Source organism: Mustela nigripes, chromosome 2 (assembly GCF_022355385.1).
Source record: "Mustela nigripes isolate SB6536 chromosome 2, MUSNIG.SB6536, whole genome shotgun sequence".
Classification (NCBI taxonomy): domain Eukaryota; kingdom Metazoa; phylum Chordata; class Mammalia; order Carnivora; family Mustelidae; genus Mustela; species Mustela nigripes.
The window spans coordinates 10,332,388-10,349,212 of NC_081558.1; the positions used below are offsets into that span (position 1 = coordinate 10,332,388).

The window sequence follows — 16,825 nt, forward strand, 5'->3', positions numbered from 1 at the left end:
AATTTCTTATTTATTTTTTCAGAGGAAACTTTAAAAAATTTATTTATTTAAAGGGAGAGAGTGAACATGAGTGGGAGGGGCAGAGGGAGAGGGAGAGAGAATCTCAAGCAAACTCTGCAATTAGCATGAGACCCAACGTTGGGCTCATTTGTACACACCTCCTCATGACCTGAGCTGAAACCAAGGGTCAGACATGTAACTGACTGAACCACCCAGATGTCCCAAAGGAATCTTTAGAATTATCTTTGTGTAGTCTTTTATAACATTTCTAAATATTATTTTTTCTAGGATAATTAAAAAATGTCTTGAGTTATATCCACTTATCCCATGGAAAATTGCAACTGTTATTCTCTGAGCCACTGAGAGGATAAACAAGGCTTTGTTGTCTGTGTTTCAAGAAATTCACCATGTCAACAATGTGAAAGAAGTCAACAATGTTTGAGATCAAGATCTGCATAATCTGGAATTTTTCTGTGTCCTTCTTTGCGCTCAGAAAACTTTCAACATATAAAGGGCCATATGTGGCCCAATTTCTTGATCACTTTGGGTTACATCCTTTTCTGAAACCTCTCCTTCCTACAAAGACTTTTCCAGATGCTGAACATCTAAGTGCTGGAATACTTAACTCAGCATGTTTTCCTACCAAAAAACACCCATAGGAATGGAAAATTTCATACCATAGTATGGATTTTGAAATTTCATCTTTTGTGTTTAATCACTCATTCAAAGATATTGATTTCTCGCTTGGTCTAAGGGAGAGACCAAAAGAGACTCAGGTTTTGCCTTCATGGAGATTTCAGGGGCGAAATAAAGTGATTTTTGCAGCTAGAGTTGACTCCCAAGTGGAAAGATTCCTATAAATCAGAATTCTATTACTGGACAATTGAAGTATAATCCGTTTCACAGACACCATCTAGTTTCATCCTTAAATGATGATACAAATAGTTTGAAAACTGAGATCATGATATGTATGTTTTAGTCTTTGTGGGCCAGTGTATTAGTCAGGGTTGTCCAGAGAAATAGAACCAACAGGACACACACACACACACACACACCTTTTTTAAAAAAATTAAATTTATTTATTTTCAGCATAACAGTATTCATTATTTTTGCACCACACCCAGTGCTCCATGCAATCCGTGCCCTCTATAATACCCACCACCTGGTACCCCAACCTCCCACCACTTCAAAACCCTCAGATTGTTTTTCAGAGTCCATAGTCTCTCATGGTTCACCTCCCCTTCCAATTTCCCCCAACTCCCTTCTCCTCTCTATCTCCTCATGTCCTCCATGCTATTTGTTATGCTCCACAAATAAGTGAAACCATATAATAATTGACTCTCTCTGCTTGACTTATTTCACTCAGCATAATCTCTCCCAGTCCCATCCATGTTGCTACAAAAGTTGGGTATTCATCCTTTCTGATGGAGGCATAATACTCCATAGTGTATATGGACCACATCTTCCTATCCATTCATCCGTTGAAGGGCATCATGGTTCTTTCCACTGTTTGGCGACCATGGCCGTTGCTGCTATGAACATTGAGGTACAGATGGTCCTTCTTTTCACGACATCTGTATCTTTGGGGTAAATACCCAGGAGTGCAATGGCAGGGTCATAGGGAAGTTCTATTTTTAATTTCTTGAGGAATCTCCACACTGTTCTCCAAAGTGGCTGCACCAACTTGCATTCCCACCAACAGTGGAAGAGGGTTACCCTCTCTCCACATCCCCTCCAACACATGTTGTTTCCTGTCTTGCTAATTTTGGCCATTCTAACTGGTGTCAGGTAATATCTCAATGTGGTTTTAATTTGAATCTCCCTGATGGCTCGTGATGATGAACATTTTTTCATGTGTCTGATAGCCATTTGTATGTCTTCATTGGAGAAGTGTCTGTTCATATCTTCTGCCCATTTTTTGATATGATTGTCTGTTTCATTATAGATCCTGCATATCAACCTTTTGTCTGTACTGTCATTTGCAAATATCTTCTCCCATTCCGTGGGTTGCCTCTTTGTTTTCTTAACTGTTTCCTTTGCTGTGCAGAAGCTTTTGATTTTGATGAAGTCCCAAAAGTTCATCTTCGCTTTTGTTTCCTTTGCCTTTGGAGACATATCTTGAAAGAAGTTGCTGTAGCTGATATCGAAGAGATTACTGCCTATGTTCTCCTCTAGGATTCTGATGGATTTCTGTCTCACGTTGAGGTCTTTTATCCATTTTGAGTTTATCTTTGTGTACGGTGTAAGAGAATGGTCGAATTTCATTCTACATATAGCTGTCCAGTTTTCCCAGCACCATTTATTGATTTCCCTTATCTGTGGAGTTGGTTTGATTTGTTGTGGATTCTCCAGTTCTTTAAAGTGTAGAGACAGCTGCTGTGTTCTGGATTTTTCAATTTTTTTTTGAGAGAGGCTTGAATAGCTATTATTTCCCCCTTAGGACGGCCTTTGCTGTGTCCCATAGGTTTTCGACTGAAGTGTCTTCATTCTCATTGGTTTCCATGAATTGTTTCAGTTCTTTGGTCTATTGATTTCCATGAATTGTTTCAGTTATTCTTTGATCTCCTGGTTGATCCAAGCATTCTTAAGCAAGGTGGTCTTTAGCTTCCAGGTGTTTGAGTTCTTTCCGAACTTTTCCTTGTGATTGAGCTCCAGTTTTAAAGCATTGTGATCTGAGAATCTGCAGGGAATCATCTCAGTCTTTTGGTATTGGTTGAGTCCTGATTTGTGACCCAGTATGTGGTCTATTCTGGAGAAGGTTCCATGTGTACTTGAGAAGAATGAGTATTCTGTTGTTTTAGGGTGGAATGTTCTGTATATATCTATGAGGTCCATCTGGTCCAATGTTTCATTCAATGCTCTTGTTTCTTTATTAATTTTCTGCTTCGATGATCTATTTCTTAGAGAGGCGTGTTATGATCTCCTACTATTAATGTATTCATATCAATATGACTCTTTATCTTGATTAACAGTTTTCTTATGTAATTGGATGCTCCCATATTGGGGGCATAGATATTTACAATTGTTAGATCATCTTGGTGGATAGTCCCTTTAAGGATTATGTAGTGTCCTTCTTTATCTCTGACTACAGTCTTTAGTTTAAAATCTAATTTATCTGATATGAGAATCACTACCCTAGCCTTCTTTTGAGGCTCATTGGCATGAAAGATGCTTCTCCATCCCTCCCTTCACTTTCAGTCTGGGTATATCTTTAGGTTCAAAATGGATCTCTTGTAGACAACATATGGATGGGTCCTATCGTTTTATCCAATCTGCAATCCTGTGCCATTTTATGGATGCATTTAGGCCATTCACATTGAGAGTGATTATTGATAGATACGTTTTTATTGACATCGTGTTACCTTTCAAGTCTTTTCTTTCTGTATATTGTCTCTTTATTTCTGTTCAATGCTATTCTTAGCATTTTTCCTCTTTTATAGAACCCCCCCCCCTTCAATTTTTCCTGCAGTGTTGGCTTGGTGGTTGCGTAGTTTTTTAAGCCTTGCTGGTCTTGGAAACTCTTTATCTCTCCATCCATTTTGAATGTCAGTCTTTCTGGATAAAGTATTCTTGGCTGCATGTTCTTCTCCTTTAATGCCCTGAATATATCTTGCCAGCCCTTCCTGGCTTGCCAGGTCTCTGTGAACAGGTCTGACGTTATTCTGACGGGCTTTCCTCTGTATGTAAGGAGCCTCTTTGTCCTAGCGGCTTTCAAGAGATTAAAAAAAAAAGAGAGAGAGATTATACCTACAATTATGATTCCTCAATTTGACTATTAGGTGCCTTGATGTTTTTTTTGAATGTATAATCTTGGGTGGAGACCGTTCGGCCTCTAGTACATGAACGCTGGTTCCACTCGCGAGATTGGGAAAATTTTCATGAAGAACTTGTTCCACTATATCTTCTAGACTTCTTTCTTTCCCCTCCCCTTCAGGGATTCCAATAATTCTGATGGAACGCTTCATGGCATCTTTTATTTCCCTGATTCTATTTTCGTGGTTTCTAAGCTCTTTGTTCCAGGCTTCCTCCTGATCCTTTCTCTCTATCTGTTTGTCCTCCAGATCACTAATTCTATTTTCTGTCTCAGTTACCCTAGCTTTGAGAGTATTTATATTAGATTGGAACTCATTTAGAGCATTGTGAAGCTCATTTCTGGTAGCTTTCAGCTCAGCCTTAACATTGTGAACATGCAGTCTGGTCGCTTTCAATTCAGCCCTAATCAATTCCATTTGGTCACCCATGGCTTTCTCCAACCTAGCTATTGCCTGGATAATTGTTAGTCTGAATTCTCTTTCTGACATATTGTCTATGTTGATAGCTGTTAGCTCTGTTGCAGAAGATCCATCCTCTGTATTTTTCTTCTGTTGGGCATTCCTTCTCCTAGTCATTTTGGTGAGAGATGACTGAACAGATGTAGCTGGATGTATCGACCGTGGTGCAGTCAAGGTGCACCCTGGAATGCTTCTGAGCAATCAGGATTCCCTATCCAAACGAGAGAAGAAAGAAAAGAAAAAGAAAAAAGAGAGATAGAGAGAGACAAGAAAAAAGGGAAGATAAAAGAGAAGGTTCAGCCCAAATGGGCCCCACGGTAAGATTTATGAAGTATACAAATAAAAACAGACAAACAAAAAGACTGATAAAAGTATATACAAGAGAAAAAAGTATATATGCAAATAAAGGAAGAACCTTGTCAAAAATAACCCCAAGTGTAAGATTTATATACTATCAGGACAAACACAAAAACACAGAAGCAGTGGTGGAAGAAAAAGATGGGAGAGTGGTTATAAATTCTCAGTGTGGGCGAGGAAGGTTGCTTTGATACTTCCTGCATGTATCTTGATATCTTTGTTGAAGGACTCAACTTTCCTAAGATAAAGGGGGATTAAGAATTGGTTTACCTATAGGGGTAGTATTGATTGGGGAAAGGGGATTACTTTGAAGTTTAACTCTATATGAATATTAGAAAATAAAAATGAAAAGGAATAAACTATACTAAACTAAACTAAAATTAAAAAAATATATTCAAAAAATAGAAATGCAAAAGAAAAACACAGGTGTATGTATCAAAAAGTTCAGGTTAGAAGGTTATTATGGAATTTGATGTACTGGACAGCTCGCTGTGATGGTAAATAGGTTAAAAAATTATCTATATAAAAAAATGAACCAGAATAGTGGGAATGAGTTAAAAATAAAAGTTGTCCTATGAAGTAGTGGTGGTTGTTCTCTTGTAGTCTTTTTTTTTCCCTTTCTTGGTTGGATTTCTGGGGGAGGGGCCTGCTCTGTGGATTTTCAGTCAATGATGTTCCCTGAGTTACATCCTCCTGCCCCCCTCAATGGGGTGGGCTCTGAGGAAACTGGTTTTTTTCAGGCTTTTGTTCTCTGGAGGTTTTTATGTTTGTTCACTTTTTTTTTCGCTCACCTTGGCCGCTTTTGGTGGTTTTTGTTGTTTTAGAGGAAAAGAAACTGCACCCTGACCTCCCTCTCAGAGAGAAGCCTCAGTCTGGCTGCAGAGCCCAAACAAGTTCCTCCTTGGTTGCTGGCAGAGCAAGTTCCCAGTTGTGGTCCCTGGGGACACAGGATCTTTTACTTGTACCCAAAACCATGGCAGTGGCGGCTGTCTGGGTAGCTCCAGACCGCTAGAGAGGTTCTAAGCAACGATCTCACACTGAGATTTTCCCATTGGCCGGGGCTGGGAGTGCCTGGTCTTTCTGGGTCTAAAAGCACCCGGCTTGTGCACACCTCTTTCAGGGCAGGCTGTGGGTTGTGCACGCATTTCAGGCTTTGAGAATGGGGCACAGGTCCAAAAGCACCAGGCTGGGCCTTCGCGCACCTCTTTCAGGGGAAAGTTTGGAGCGCAAGTCTTAGGCTCTGAAACAATGGCGCAGGTCAAAGAGCGCCAGCTGGGCCTTTGTGTACCTCTTTCAGGGGAGGATGATGGGCACCCGCATCTCAGGCTCTATAGCAGGGCTGTGCATTCTGTCGTCTGGCGAGGCTCCCAGCCCCTCACAAGAGCTGGACCCCATGTGTTCTCGGGCGTGCTTGCGACTTAGGGACCAAGACCTGGTTTCTCCGCTGCACTCTCTCTGGCTCAGCGCCAGGGGAGGCTGTCCTGGGACCGGGGACTTAAGCCCCTGTCCCCAGCCGCCCCAATTCCCACAACCCCCCCCCCCCCCACCCCGCGATCCTTTGCTCTTTTTGAGTGCTTTCAACCAGTCTCCAAGTTAATGCTGGTCCCCAGAGGCAGGGCACTCTTGCTTGTATTGTATTAGTTTCCAACCGGTCGCCTCTGGTGGCTCCCTCTCCCTTTTGTTTATCTTCCAATATCAGTCTGCCGTTCCCACACCACTTTACCTGCCCACTGGTGTCTTCTGCCCCTGTAGAGATCCAGATGTGTATAATTCTGATCTCAGGCTGATTTCATGGGTGATCGGAGTTCTTTGGTAGGTAATCAGCTCACTTTAGGGTACAGGTTTAAAAGGCGCCTCCTCCTACTTCTCTGCCATCTTGTCGGCAATGATTTTTTTTTTTTAAAGATTTTATTTATTTATTTGAGAGAGAGACAGTGAGAGAGAGCATGAGCGAGGAGAAGGTCAGAGAGCGAAGCAGACTCCCCATGGAGCTGGGAGCCTGATGTGGGACTCGATCCTGGGACTCCGGGATCATGACCTGAGCCAAAGGCAGTCGTCCAACCAACTGAGCCACCCAGGCATCCCAGCATTGATTTTTTTAATTAATTTTTTTCAGTGTTCCAAGATTCATTGTTTATGCACCACACCCAGTGCTCCATGCAAAAGGCAATGATTTTATTTAAATTCCAGGTAGTTAACATGCAATCAATATTAGTTTCAGGTGTGTAATAGAGTGATAAACATTTCTATAATAAAAATATTTTTAAAAATATATTTCTGTTTTCTAAGAGTGAAAGTTTGACTTCTTCTTTGCCAACTTGGCTGCCTTTCATTTCCTTCATTTTCTGATTCCTGAAGCTAGGACATGATACACTTTGTAGAAACCCAAAAGGCTTCACGTAAAAATTTCTAGAACTGATACAGGAATTCAGCAAATTTGCAAGATATAAAATCAAAGCACAGAAATCAATTGCATTACGATACACTAACAATGAAGCAGAAGAAAGAGAAATCAAGGAATCAATCCCATTTATACTTGCACCAAAAATCACAAGATACTGAGGAATAAATCCAGAAGTGGACTCTCAACTCTATAGTCAACTAATCTTCAAAAAAGCAGAAAAGGATATCCAATGGAAAAAGACAGTCTCTTCAATAAATGGTGTTGGGAAAACTGGACAGCCACCAGTAGAAGAATGAAACTGAACCACTTTTTATACCACACACAAAAATAAACTCAAGATGGATGAAAGACTTAAATGTGAGACAGGAATCTATCAAAATACTAAAGGAGAACACTCTACCTCAGCCACAGCAACTTCTTGATAGATACATCTCTGAAGGCAAGCAGGAAAAATGAATTATTGGGATTTTATCAGGATAAAAAGCTTTTGCACAGCAAAAGAAACAGTCAACAAAACTAAAAGGCAGTCTATAGGATGGGAGAAGATATTTGAAAATGACTTATCAGATTAAGGATAGTATCCAAAATCTATAAGAACTATTCAAGCTCAAGATCCAAAACAATGAATCCAGTCAAGAAATGGGCAGAGGACAGGAATAGATATTACTTGGGAAGAGGACATACAAGTTGCTAACAGACACATGAAAAAAATGCTCACACCACTCCTAATCATCCCTCATGAATACAAATCAAAACCACAATGAGATTCCATCTCACACCAGTAAGAATAGCTAAAATTAACAACTCAGGAAACAACAGGTGTTGGTGAGCATGCAGAGAAAGGGAAACACTCTTGCACAGTTGATGGGAATGCAAACTGGTACAGCCACTATGGAAAACAGTATGAAGGTTCCTCAAAAAGTTAAAAATAGAACCACCCTTCAACCTAGACATTGCACTAGTAGGTATTTATCCAAATGATATAAACATAATGACTCAAAGGGGCACATGCATCCCAATGTTTATAGCAACAATGCCCACAATAGCCGAAATATGGAAGGGGCCTAAATGTCCACCAACAGATGAATAAATAAAGAAGATGTGGTATGTGTGTGTGTGTGTGTGTGTGTGTGTGTGTGTGTGCATTACTTAGACATCAAAAGGAATGAAATCTTGTCCTTCACAAACACATGGATGGAATGAGAAGGTATCATGTTAAGCAAAGTAAGTCAGTCAGACAAAAATAGATACCATACAATTTCACTCATATGTGGAATTTAAGAAAATAAACATGTGCAAAGAACAAAAGAAGAGACAGAGGCAAACCAGAAACAGTCTCTTAACTACAGAAAACACACTGATGGCCACTCTCCAAAGAAGACATAGGAATGGCTCATTAACACATGAAAGATGCACAACATCACTAATCATTAAGGAAACACAAATCAAACCATAATATGACACCACTTCACACACACTACAAAGGCTATTTTCAAAGCTAAAACAGAAAATAAGAGTTGGCAAGGATATGGGGAAATTGGAACTCTGTGGTGCTTTGCTGATGACAATAAGAAGTGACATGGTAGCTGCAGGAAACAGTGTGTCAGTTTCTCAAAAACTAAAACATAGAACTATCATGTGATCCATTAGTTTTACTTGTGTGTGTATACCTACTTGTATGCCCCAAAGAATTTATAGTAGTAAACAGATATTTGTACACAAATTTTCATAAAGCTTTATTTACAGTACCCAAAATGTGGAGACAACCCTAATACCCATCAAGGGTGTGGATGAACAAGGTGTGTTGAACACATACAGTGAAAGATCCTTCAGACTGTAAAATCAATGGAACTCTGGCACAGGATACAACATGGATGAGCCTTGCCAACATTAAACTAAGTAAAAGAAGCTAAACACAAAAGGACAAGTATTATATTATTACATTATTATTATTCTATATGAGTTACCTACAGTACTCTGTTTTAGAGAGATAAAGTAGGATGGTGGGAGCCAGGAGCTGGGCAGAGGGGCAATGGGGAGTTTGTTTCATGGGGACAAAGGTTCAGTTTGAGATGTTGAGAAAGTTCTGGAGATGGATATAGATAGAGGTTGTGTAATGGGGAGAAAGTACTTAATGCCACATAACTGAATACTTTAATTTTTTAAAAGATTTTATTTATTTATTTGACAGAGAGTGAGAGATCACAAGTTGGCAGAGAGGCAGGTAGAGGGAGGGGGTCAGGCTTTCCACTGAGCAGATGGCCTGATGCAGGGCTTGATTCCAGGATCCTAGATCATGACCTGAGCTGAAGGCAGAGGCTTAACCCACTGAAACACCGAGACATCTGATACTTTAAAATTTTAAAATAATATATTTAATATATATCTTATAATGTCAAAAATGATGAAAAAATTCTTTAGAAAATTGTCAGTGCCATAAATATCCTCATATTATATAGAAGAGGGAATCCACAGTTCAGGAGATAAGGCAAATTGTTATGGTTTATTTTGTGTGATTCAATACCTCAACCCCAAAGTATATCTAAAATAAGATTTCAGAAGACATAAAACTCAACATAAGGTCATTGAGAAATAACCTGGTGAGGTTGTAATATCTTCTTTGACAAGCTCTACAGAGTCATATAATCTTGTAAGACATGGTTACTATGAACAAGCTCAAACTGAAATGGATTTGTGCTAAGGACAACCCATTCTGAACTGGCAGACAGGCCATGTCAGCAGTCCACAACCATCTGAGATATTGTGTTCATAGTTCATGTAAGAGTTCACCATTCTCATATAAACTGGGTGAGCCACAGGGATTTCTCAAAATGGCAAATTCTTCATGGCATCTCCATGAATCAAATTGATGGGCAGTTTACTAAGGACCCATTCAATCTGAGTAACCAACACAAAAAAAAGAATTAAAAACTCTGTAAAGGATCGGTACTCCAGGAACTACAGAACACGCATGAAAGAAATTGAAGAAGACACAAAAAGATGGAAGACCATTCCATGCTCATGGATCGGAAAAATAAACATTGCTAAAATGTATATATTGCCTAGAGCAATCTATACTTTCAATACCATTCCGATCAAAATTCCATGAGCATTTTTCAAAGAGCTTGAGCAAGCAATTCAAAAATTTGTATAGAATCAGAAGAGACCCAGAATTGCTAAGGATATGTTGAAAAAGAAAAAAAAAAAAAACCTAGGGGCATCATGTTGCCTGATTTCAAGCTTTACTACAAAGCTGTGATCACCAAGACAGCATGGCACTGGCATAAAAACAGACACATAGCCCTGTGGAACAGAGTAGAGAGCCCAGATATGGACCCTCAACTCTATGGTCAATTAATCTTTGACAAAGCAAGAAAAAAATATACAGTGGAAAAAAGTCTTTTCAATAAATGGTGCTGGGAAAATTGGACAGTTATATGTAGAAGAATGAATCTCGACCATTGTCTTACACCATACACGAAGATCAATTCAAAATGGATAAAAGACTTCAACATGAGCCAGGAATCCATCAGAATCCTAGAGGACAGGACTGGAAGAGATTATGCTGAATGAAATAAGTCAAGCAGAAAGTAAATTATCATATGGTTTCACTTACTTTTGGAGCATAACAAATAACATGGAGGACAAGGGGAGATGGAGAGGAGAAGGGAGTTGGGGGAAATTGGAAGGGGAGGTGAACCATGAGAGACTATGGAATCTAAAAAACAATTTGAGTGTTTTGAAGGGGCAGGGGGTGGGAGGTTGGGGGAACCAGGTGATGGGTATTAGGAAGGGCACGGATTGCATAGAGCACTGGGAGTGGTGCAAAAGCAATGAATGCTGTTACACTGAAAAGAAATAAATTAAAAAAAAAATCCTAGAGGAGAACATAGGCAGTAACCTCTTCGATACCAGCCACAGCAAGTTCTTTCAGGACATGTCTCCAAAGGCAAAGGAAACAAAAGCAAAAATGAACTTTTGGGACTTCATCAAGATCAAAAGCTTCTGCACAGCAAAGAAAACAGTCAACAAAACAAAGAGGCAACAACCCACGGAATGGGAGAAGATATTCACAGATGACACTAAAAAAAATATTAAAAAAAAAGAACAACTGTTGGCAATGATTTGGTAAAAAAGAAACTCTTGCACTGTAGGTGGGAATATAAACAGGTGAAGCCAATATAGAAAATAGTATGGAGGTTCCTCAAAAGTTAAAAATAGAACTACTTTATGATCCAGTAAACATACTTCTGGGTGGGTAACTACCCCCCCCCCCCCAAAAAAAAAACTAATTCAAAGGATTACATTTTTATAGCAGCATTATTTACAGTAGCTAAGCCATAGAAGCAACCCAAAAATCCATTAACAGACAAATGGTTAAAGAAGATGTCATATAATTATACATAAAATAGAATATTACTCAGCCATAAAAGAGAATGAAATCATCCCATTTGCAATGCATGGACAGAGATACAGAATGTAATGCTAAGTAAAATATGTCAGCAATAGAAAGACAAATACCATATGATTTCACTCATATGAAGAACTTAGGAAACCAAACAAATGAGCAAAGGAAAAAGAGAGAGAAAAACAAACTGGAAACAGTCTCTTTACTCTAGAGAACAAACTGATGGTTACCAGAGGGGAAAAGGGGGACATGGGTGAAGTAGGTGATGGGGATTAAGGAGTGCAATTCCTCAGACCAACCCTGGGTGATCTATGGAAGTATTGGATCACTATATAGTACAACTGAAACTAACATTACCCTGTATGTTAACTACACCAGAATCAAAACTTAAAACAATTTAAAAAATAAAATTAATGGTTAAAAAAAATAAGCAATGGACTCAAATAGATATTTCTCCTAAGAAGATAAGGAACTGATACTTAACACAAAACCAGTGTGCAACATCATTAATTATTGGGGAAATTTAAACCAAAACCATAATGTAATACCACTTCACACACACAAAAGGACACTTCTCCAAGGAAGATATAAGAGTCAATACTTAGCACATGAAAGATGGGTAACATGACTATCTTTAGGAAATGCAAACCCAAACAGTAATGTAACACCACTTCACACACACTAGGATGGCTATTTTCAAAGCTAAAACAGAAAACAAGAGTTGGTGAAGATGTGGGGAAATTAGCCTGGTGATGTTTAGCTGATGAGAATTTAAAAAGTGGCACAGCTTCTGTGGAAAACTGTGTTCCAGTTCCTCAAAAACTGAAACATAGAATTATCATATGATCCAGTAGTTTCACCAGTGGGTATATGCCTACTTCTATGCCCCCTAAGAATTTGTAGCAGTGACTAGAACAGATATTTGGGCACCACTTGTCATAAAGCTTTATTTAAAGTAGCCAAAATGTGGACACAACCCCAATCTCCCTCAACAAAATCACAGATGAATAAAGCACGGTGACCACAGACAGTGGGATACCATTTGTCATTCATTCTATTCTGCAAAAAGAATAGAATTCTGGTACAGGCTATGACATAGATGAACCTCACCAACATTATGCTAAGTGAAAACAGCCAAACACAAAAGGACAAATAGTGTAAGTTTGATCTATATGAGGCACCTACAGGACACACTTTTAGAGAGAGAAGGTAAGATGGTGGGAGCCAGGGGCTGGTCAGAGGGGCAGTGGAAAGTTAGTGTTCCATGGGAACAAAAGGGTCAGTTTGAGATGATGAGAAAGTTCTGGAGATGGATAGGGGCTGTGGTTGCTCGATAGGGAGAAAGTCTTTAATGCCACATAACTGAATGCCTCAAAATGTTCAAAATAATACGTTTCATTTATATTTTACCATGACAAAAAAAGGGATGAAAAAAATTGGCATACTCTAAGAATGTCAGTGGCATAAATAGCTTCATATGAGGTAGAGGAAGACAAGGGTGTTGTGATGTGATGAATCTATGTTATGTGATTCAACACCTCAACCCCAAAGTATACCCAAAATAAGGGTTCAGAGGTCATAAAATAAGATCACTGAGAAATGACTTGGTGAGGCTCTAATGGCCTCCTTGACAAGCTCTACAGAACTTCTCCCCTGTAGGATAGTTGCCATAAACATCCTCAAATTGAAATGGATTTGTCCTGTGGTCAGCCCATCCTGAACTGGGGGATGTCAATAGTCAATGTCAACAGCTCACAAAATAGGTTTGATACTCATAGTTCATGTAAGAATTCATCATTCTCATCTAAATTGTGAGAGATACAGGGATTTCTCAAATTGGCAAATTATTCATGGTGTCTCCATAAAACAAAAATGATGGGCAGCTTACTAAAAGCTTATCCAATTTGTATAACTAAGGAAAACAAAACAAATCAAAATCCCTCTAAAAATCATGAAGAAAAGAGTGACCGTGTCACTGCACTGATAGGTCATAATCTCTATTTCACTCTCAGACCTGAGATCAATCACTGACCCAGATCTTCAATTGATGGAACCAGTTTCCCCTGAGTGAAGACTGTAAAATAGCAATAAATGCAATACCTTTTCCTCCAAACTGAACCCAAAGACTCTAAGGTGATGTTGCTGGCCAAGTTACTATGGTCCATTAGGACTGTGATTGGAACTAAAATTGGTAGCTTAAAATTGGGCAAGATACAGGGCACCTGGATGGCACAGTCTGTTAGGCAACTGACTCTTGATTTTGGCCTAGGTCATCATCTGTGGGTGGTGAGATCAAGCACCACAAATGGCTCCACATTCAACATAGAGTCTGGTTGAGATTCTCTCCCTCTTCCTCTGCCCTCCCCCCAACTCATGCTATATCTATCTCTCTCTGAAATAAATAAATAAATAAGTAAATAAGTAAATCTTTTAAGAAAACCTTTAAAAAAAAAACATCACAATCAGACTCTTAAAAACGTAGAACAAGCTAAGGGTTGCTGGAGAGGATATGGGTGATTGGGATTGAGGAGGACATTTGTTGTGATGAGCACTGGATGTTGTAAGTAAGGGATAAATTTTTTTTCCATGAAAGAGACTCTTTAATTTTTTTTAATTTTTTCAATTTATTTATTTTCAGAAAAACAGTATTCATTATTTTTTCACCACACCCAGTGCTCCATGCAATCCATGCCCTCTATAATAGCCACCACCTGGATAAATTTTTTTAAAAAGATTTTATTTGTTTATTTGACAGACAGAGATCACAAGTAGACAGAGAGGCAGGCAGAGAGAGAGAGAGAGAGAGAGAGAGAGAGAGAGAGAGGGAAGCAGGCCCCCTGCTGAGCAGAGAGCCCGATGCAGGACTCGATCCCAGGACCCTGAGATCATGACCTGAGCTGAAGGCAGTGGCTTAACCCACTGAGCCACCCAGGTGCCCCAGTAAGGGATAAATTACTGAATTCTATTCCTTAACCTAATATTACACAATCTGTTAACTAACTGGAAATTTTTTTTTTTAAACTTCGATCTGAAAAAAACAGATAGTTGCTTGTTATGTATGAAAAGATTAAAGACTGAATAGTGTAGAAAGATAAACTGTAGATCATCTTTCCATGAACTGATAAAAAAATCATTTTAGGGTCTTGAGCCCTGTTACTCACATCTTTATCTTGAAACAAAGATCCTTCTATGCAGAGACTGTCTTCCTGCTCAAGAGCTTTCTTAGTGCCAGTTTTATGTCTCTGTTCCTCAGACCATAGATGAAGGGGTTCAGCATGGGTGTGACCACTGTGTACATCACTGAAGCTATGGCCGTTGTCCTCGAGTTTTGAGAAGCTGCAGAACTAAGATACACCCCTAAGCCTGTACCATAGAATAAAGAGACAACCAAGAGGTGAGACCCACATGTGGAAAATGCCTTATACTTGCCCCCAGAAGACGGAATTTTCAAAATAGAGGTTACAATTTTAGAGTAAGAGAAAAGGATACCAATGAGTGAAACAAAAGCCAGAGGTATATTTGTAAGATAAATTGCCAGGTTATTGAAGAAGGTATCAGAACAAGCAAGGTAGATCACCTGATTGAGTTCACAAAAAAAGTGAGGGATTTCTAACTTAGTACAAAAGGACAATTGCAAAACCAGTAAGTCATGTAATAGAGAGTCCAGAACACTCAACACCCAGCACACCAGAAGCAGGCTGCCACAGAACTTGGGGTTCATGATAACCATGTAGTGCAGTGGGTGACAGATGGCCGCAAACCGGTCATAGGCCATCACTGTCAAGAGAAAGTTGTCTAATCCCGCAAAAAGCATGAAAAAATATATCTGGCTGAGGCAGCCTGCATAGGTGATCACTTTGCTCTGTGTCTGGAGGTTCAGCAGCACCTTGGGGATGGTGGTGGAGGTGAAAAAGATGTCTACAAAGGACAGGTTGGAGAGGAAGAAGTACATGGGTGTGTGGAGGCGGGAGTCTGTGACAATGGCCAGGATGATGAGCAGGTTCCCACTGAAGGTGAGCAGGTACATGGACAGGAACTGCCACAGGAGCAGTGGCTGCAGATCTCCCTCCTCTGAAAGTCCCAGGAGGATAAATTCTGAAACAGGAGTTTGATTCCTTTGTTCCATGTAACTGCTGAAAACAGCTGGAACAGAGACAAGAGCACAATAAAGTCACAAGCAGTGAGCACAGAATTAAAAGAAATGCTGTGGCTGGGGTTCCGGGGGGACTCAGTCGGTTCAGCAACCAACTCTTGATTTTAGCTCAGGTGGTATTCTCCTGGTGATGAGTTCAAGCCCCACACTGGACTCTGCTGGGAGCAGAGGCTATTTCAGATGCTCTTCCTCCCTGTCTCCTCCTCTGCCCTCACTATAGATAGATGAGGGAAAGAGGGAGAAATGCTGAGATTTGTCTGGTGAAATTTTTTTTTCAAATTGCTTCACTCATTAATTCTCATACATTACCTATCCATCTAGAATAATTAGCTAAAAATTTCAAGGACCTCAAAAGCTCCATGTTTTCCATCATACTGAAAAAAGTCCCAAATTGAAACATTTACCCAAAGCAGTGCTGTCCTCTATAAATTTCCTGAGATGTTTTTTGTTCACTTAACAAATATTTTAACCAATTATCTTGTGGCAAGCATTGTCGAAAGCATAATAAACTAGTGATGTGTGTTTGACCTTAACAAGATTGAGTCTGATATGTGTGTGTCAGAGGGAGCAATAAAATATTAATGAGTGAGCAAATGACATTTCAAGTGTTGGTTTTTACTAATAAGTAAAATAAAACAAGACAAGGTAGTGCCACACTGAAGAGAAAACTTTCCATTTTCTCTTCTCTGATAAGGGGATTTTGAGCAGGAAAGGTGAGGATAGTGGATTCGTGAGTCATGCACATATTTTCGAGAAAAACACATAAGGCAGAGAAAGAGCCTGTGCGAACAGCCTTAGGCAAGAGCTCACTGAAACCACAGGGCAACATCAAAGAGAAAGCTGTGAGCAGAGTAGGTAACACAACAAGAACAGGTGCTGGATGTAGGACAAGTGAGAGAGGATGTCAAAGTCTCCTACTTCTTTGGAAACATTCTAAGGCAATGGACACTCATTCTATACGTGTGTGTGTATGTGCACATATATATGTACCTATATGTGTGTGTATATATGTACATATATATAAATATAAGTGTGTATATATATATGATGTCTACAACAGGAAAAATTTTCTGTCTTATATACAAATGGAACAAAGTTCATTCCTCTATAATTCTCTCTTTCTCTCTCTATCCTTAGTCTATAGTTGGTCTACACTCTACATTTTTTATTGCCTAAGACAACTTTGGCTTGCTTTAAATGTTTAACCAGTGTGCACTATAATAATAGCTTCT

The 16,825-nt window shown here is 39.4% G+C and overlaps 2 protein-coding genes across 3 annotated transcripts in view; one reads left to right on the forward strand and one right to left on the reverse strand.

Annotated features, from left to right (window-relative positions):
• LOC132011078 (adhesion G protein-coupled receptor E2-like) overlaps positions 1–828 on the forward strand; it is a 49,495-nt gene extending 48,667 nt beyond the window's left edge. For both annotated transcript variants that reach the window (XM_059389222.1, XM_059389223.1), the window contains one exon: positions 289–828. In XM_059389222.1, the coding sequence (XP_059245205.1) occupies positions 289–293 (5 nt within the window). In that variant the 3' untranslated portion in view covers positions 294–828. The remainder of the gene's footprint in view (positions 1–288) is intronic.
• A 13,799-nt stretch (positions 829–14,627) lies between these two features.
• On the reverse strand, positions 14,628–15,566 carry LOC132010367 (olfactory receptor 7A10-like). The gene has a single exon (XM_059388245.1). The coding sequence runs from the start codon at positions 15,564–15,566 to the stop codon at positions 14,628–14,630; it is 939 nt and encodes a 312-aa protein (XP_059244228.1).
• Positions 15,567–16,825: the final 1,259 nt, after the last annotated feature.

Bases quoted from the DNA above. Each gene is read 5' to 3' on its own strand.
- LOC132010367 (XM_059388245.1), bottom strand. From the start codon at position 15,566: ATGGAACAAAGGAATCAAACTCCTGTTTCAGAATTTATCCTCCTGGGA.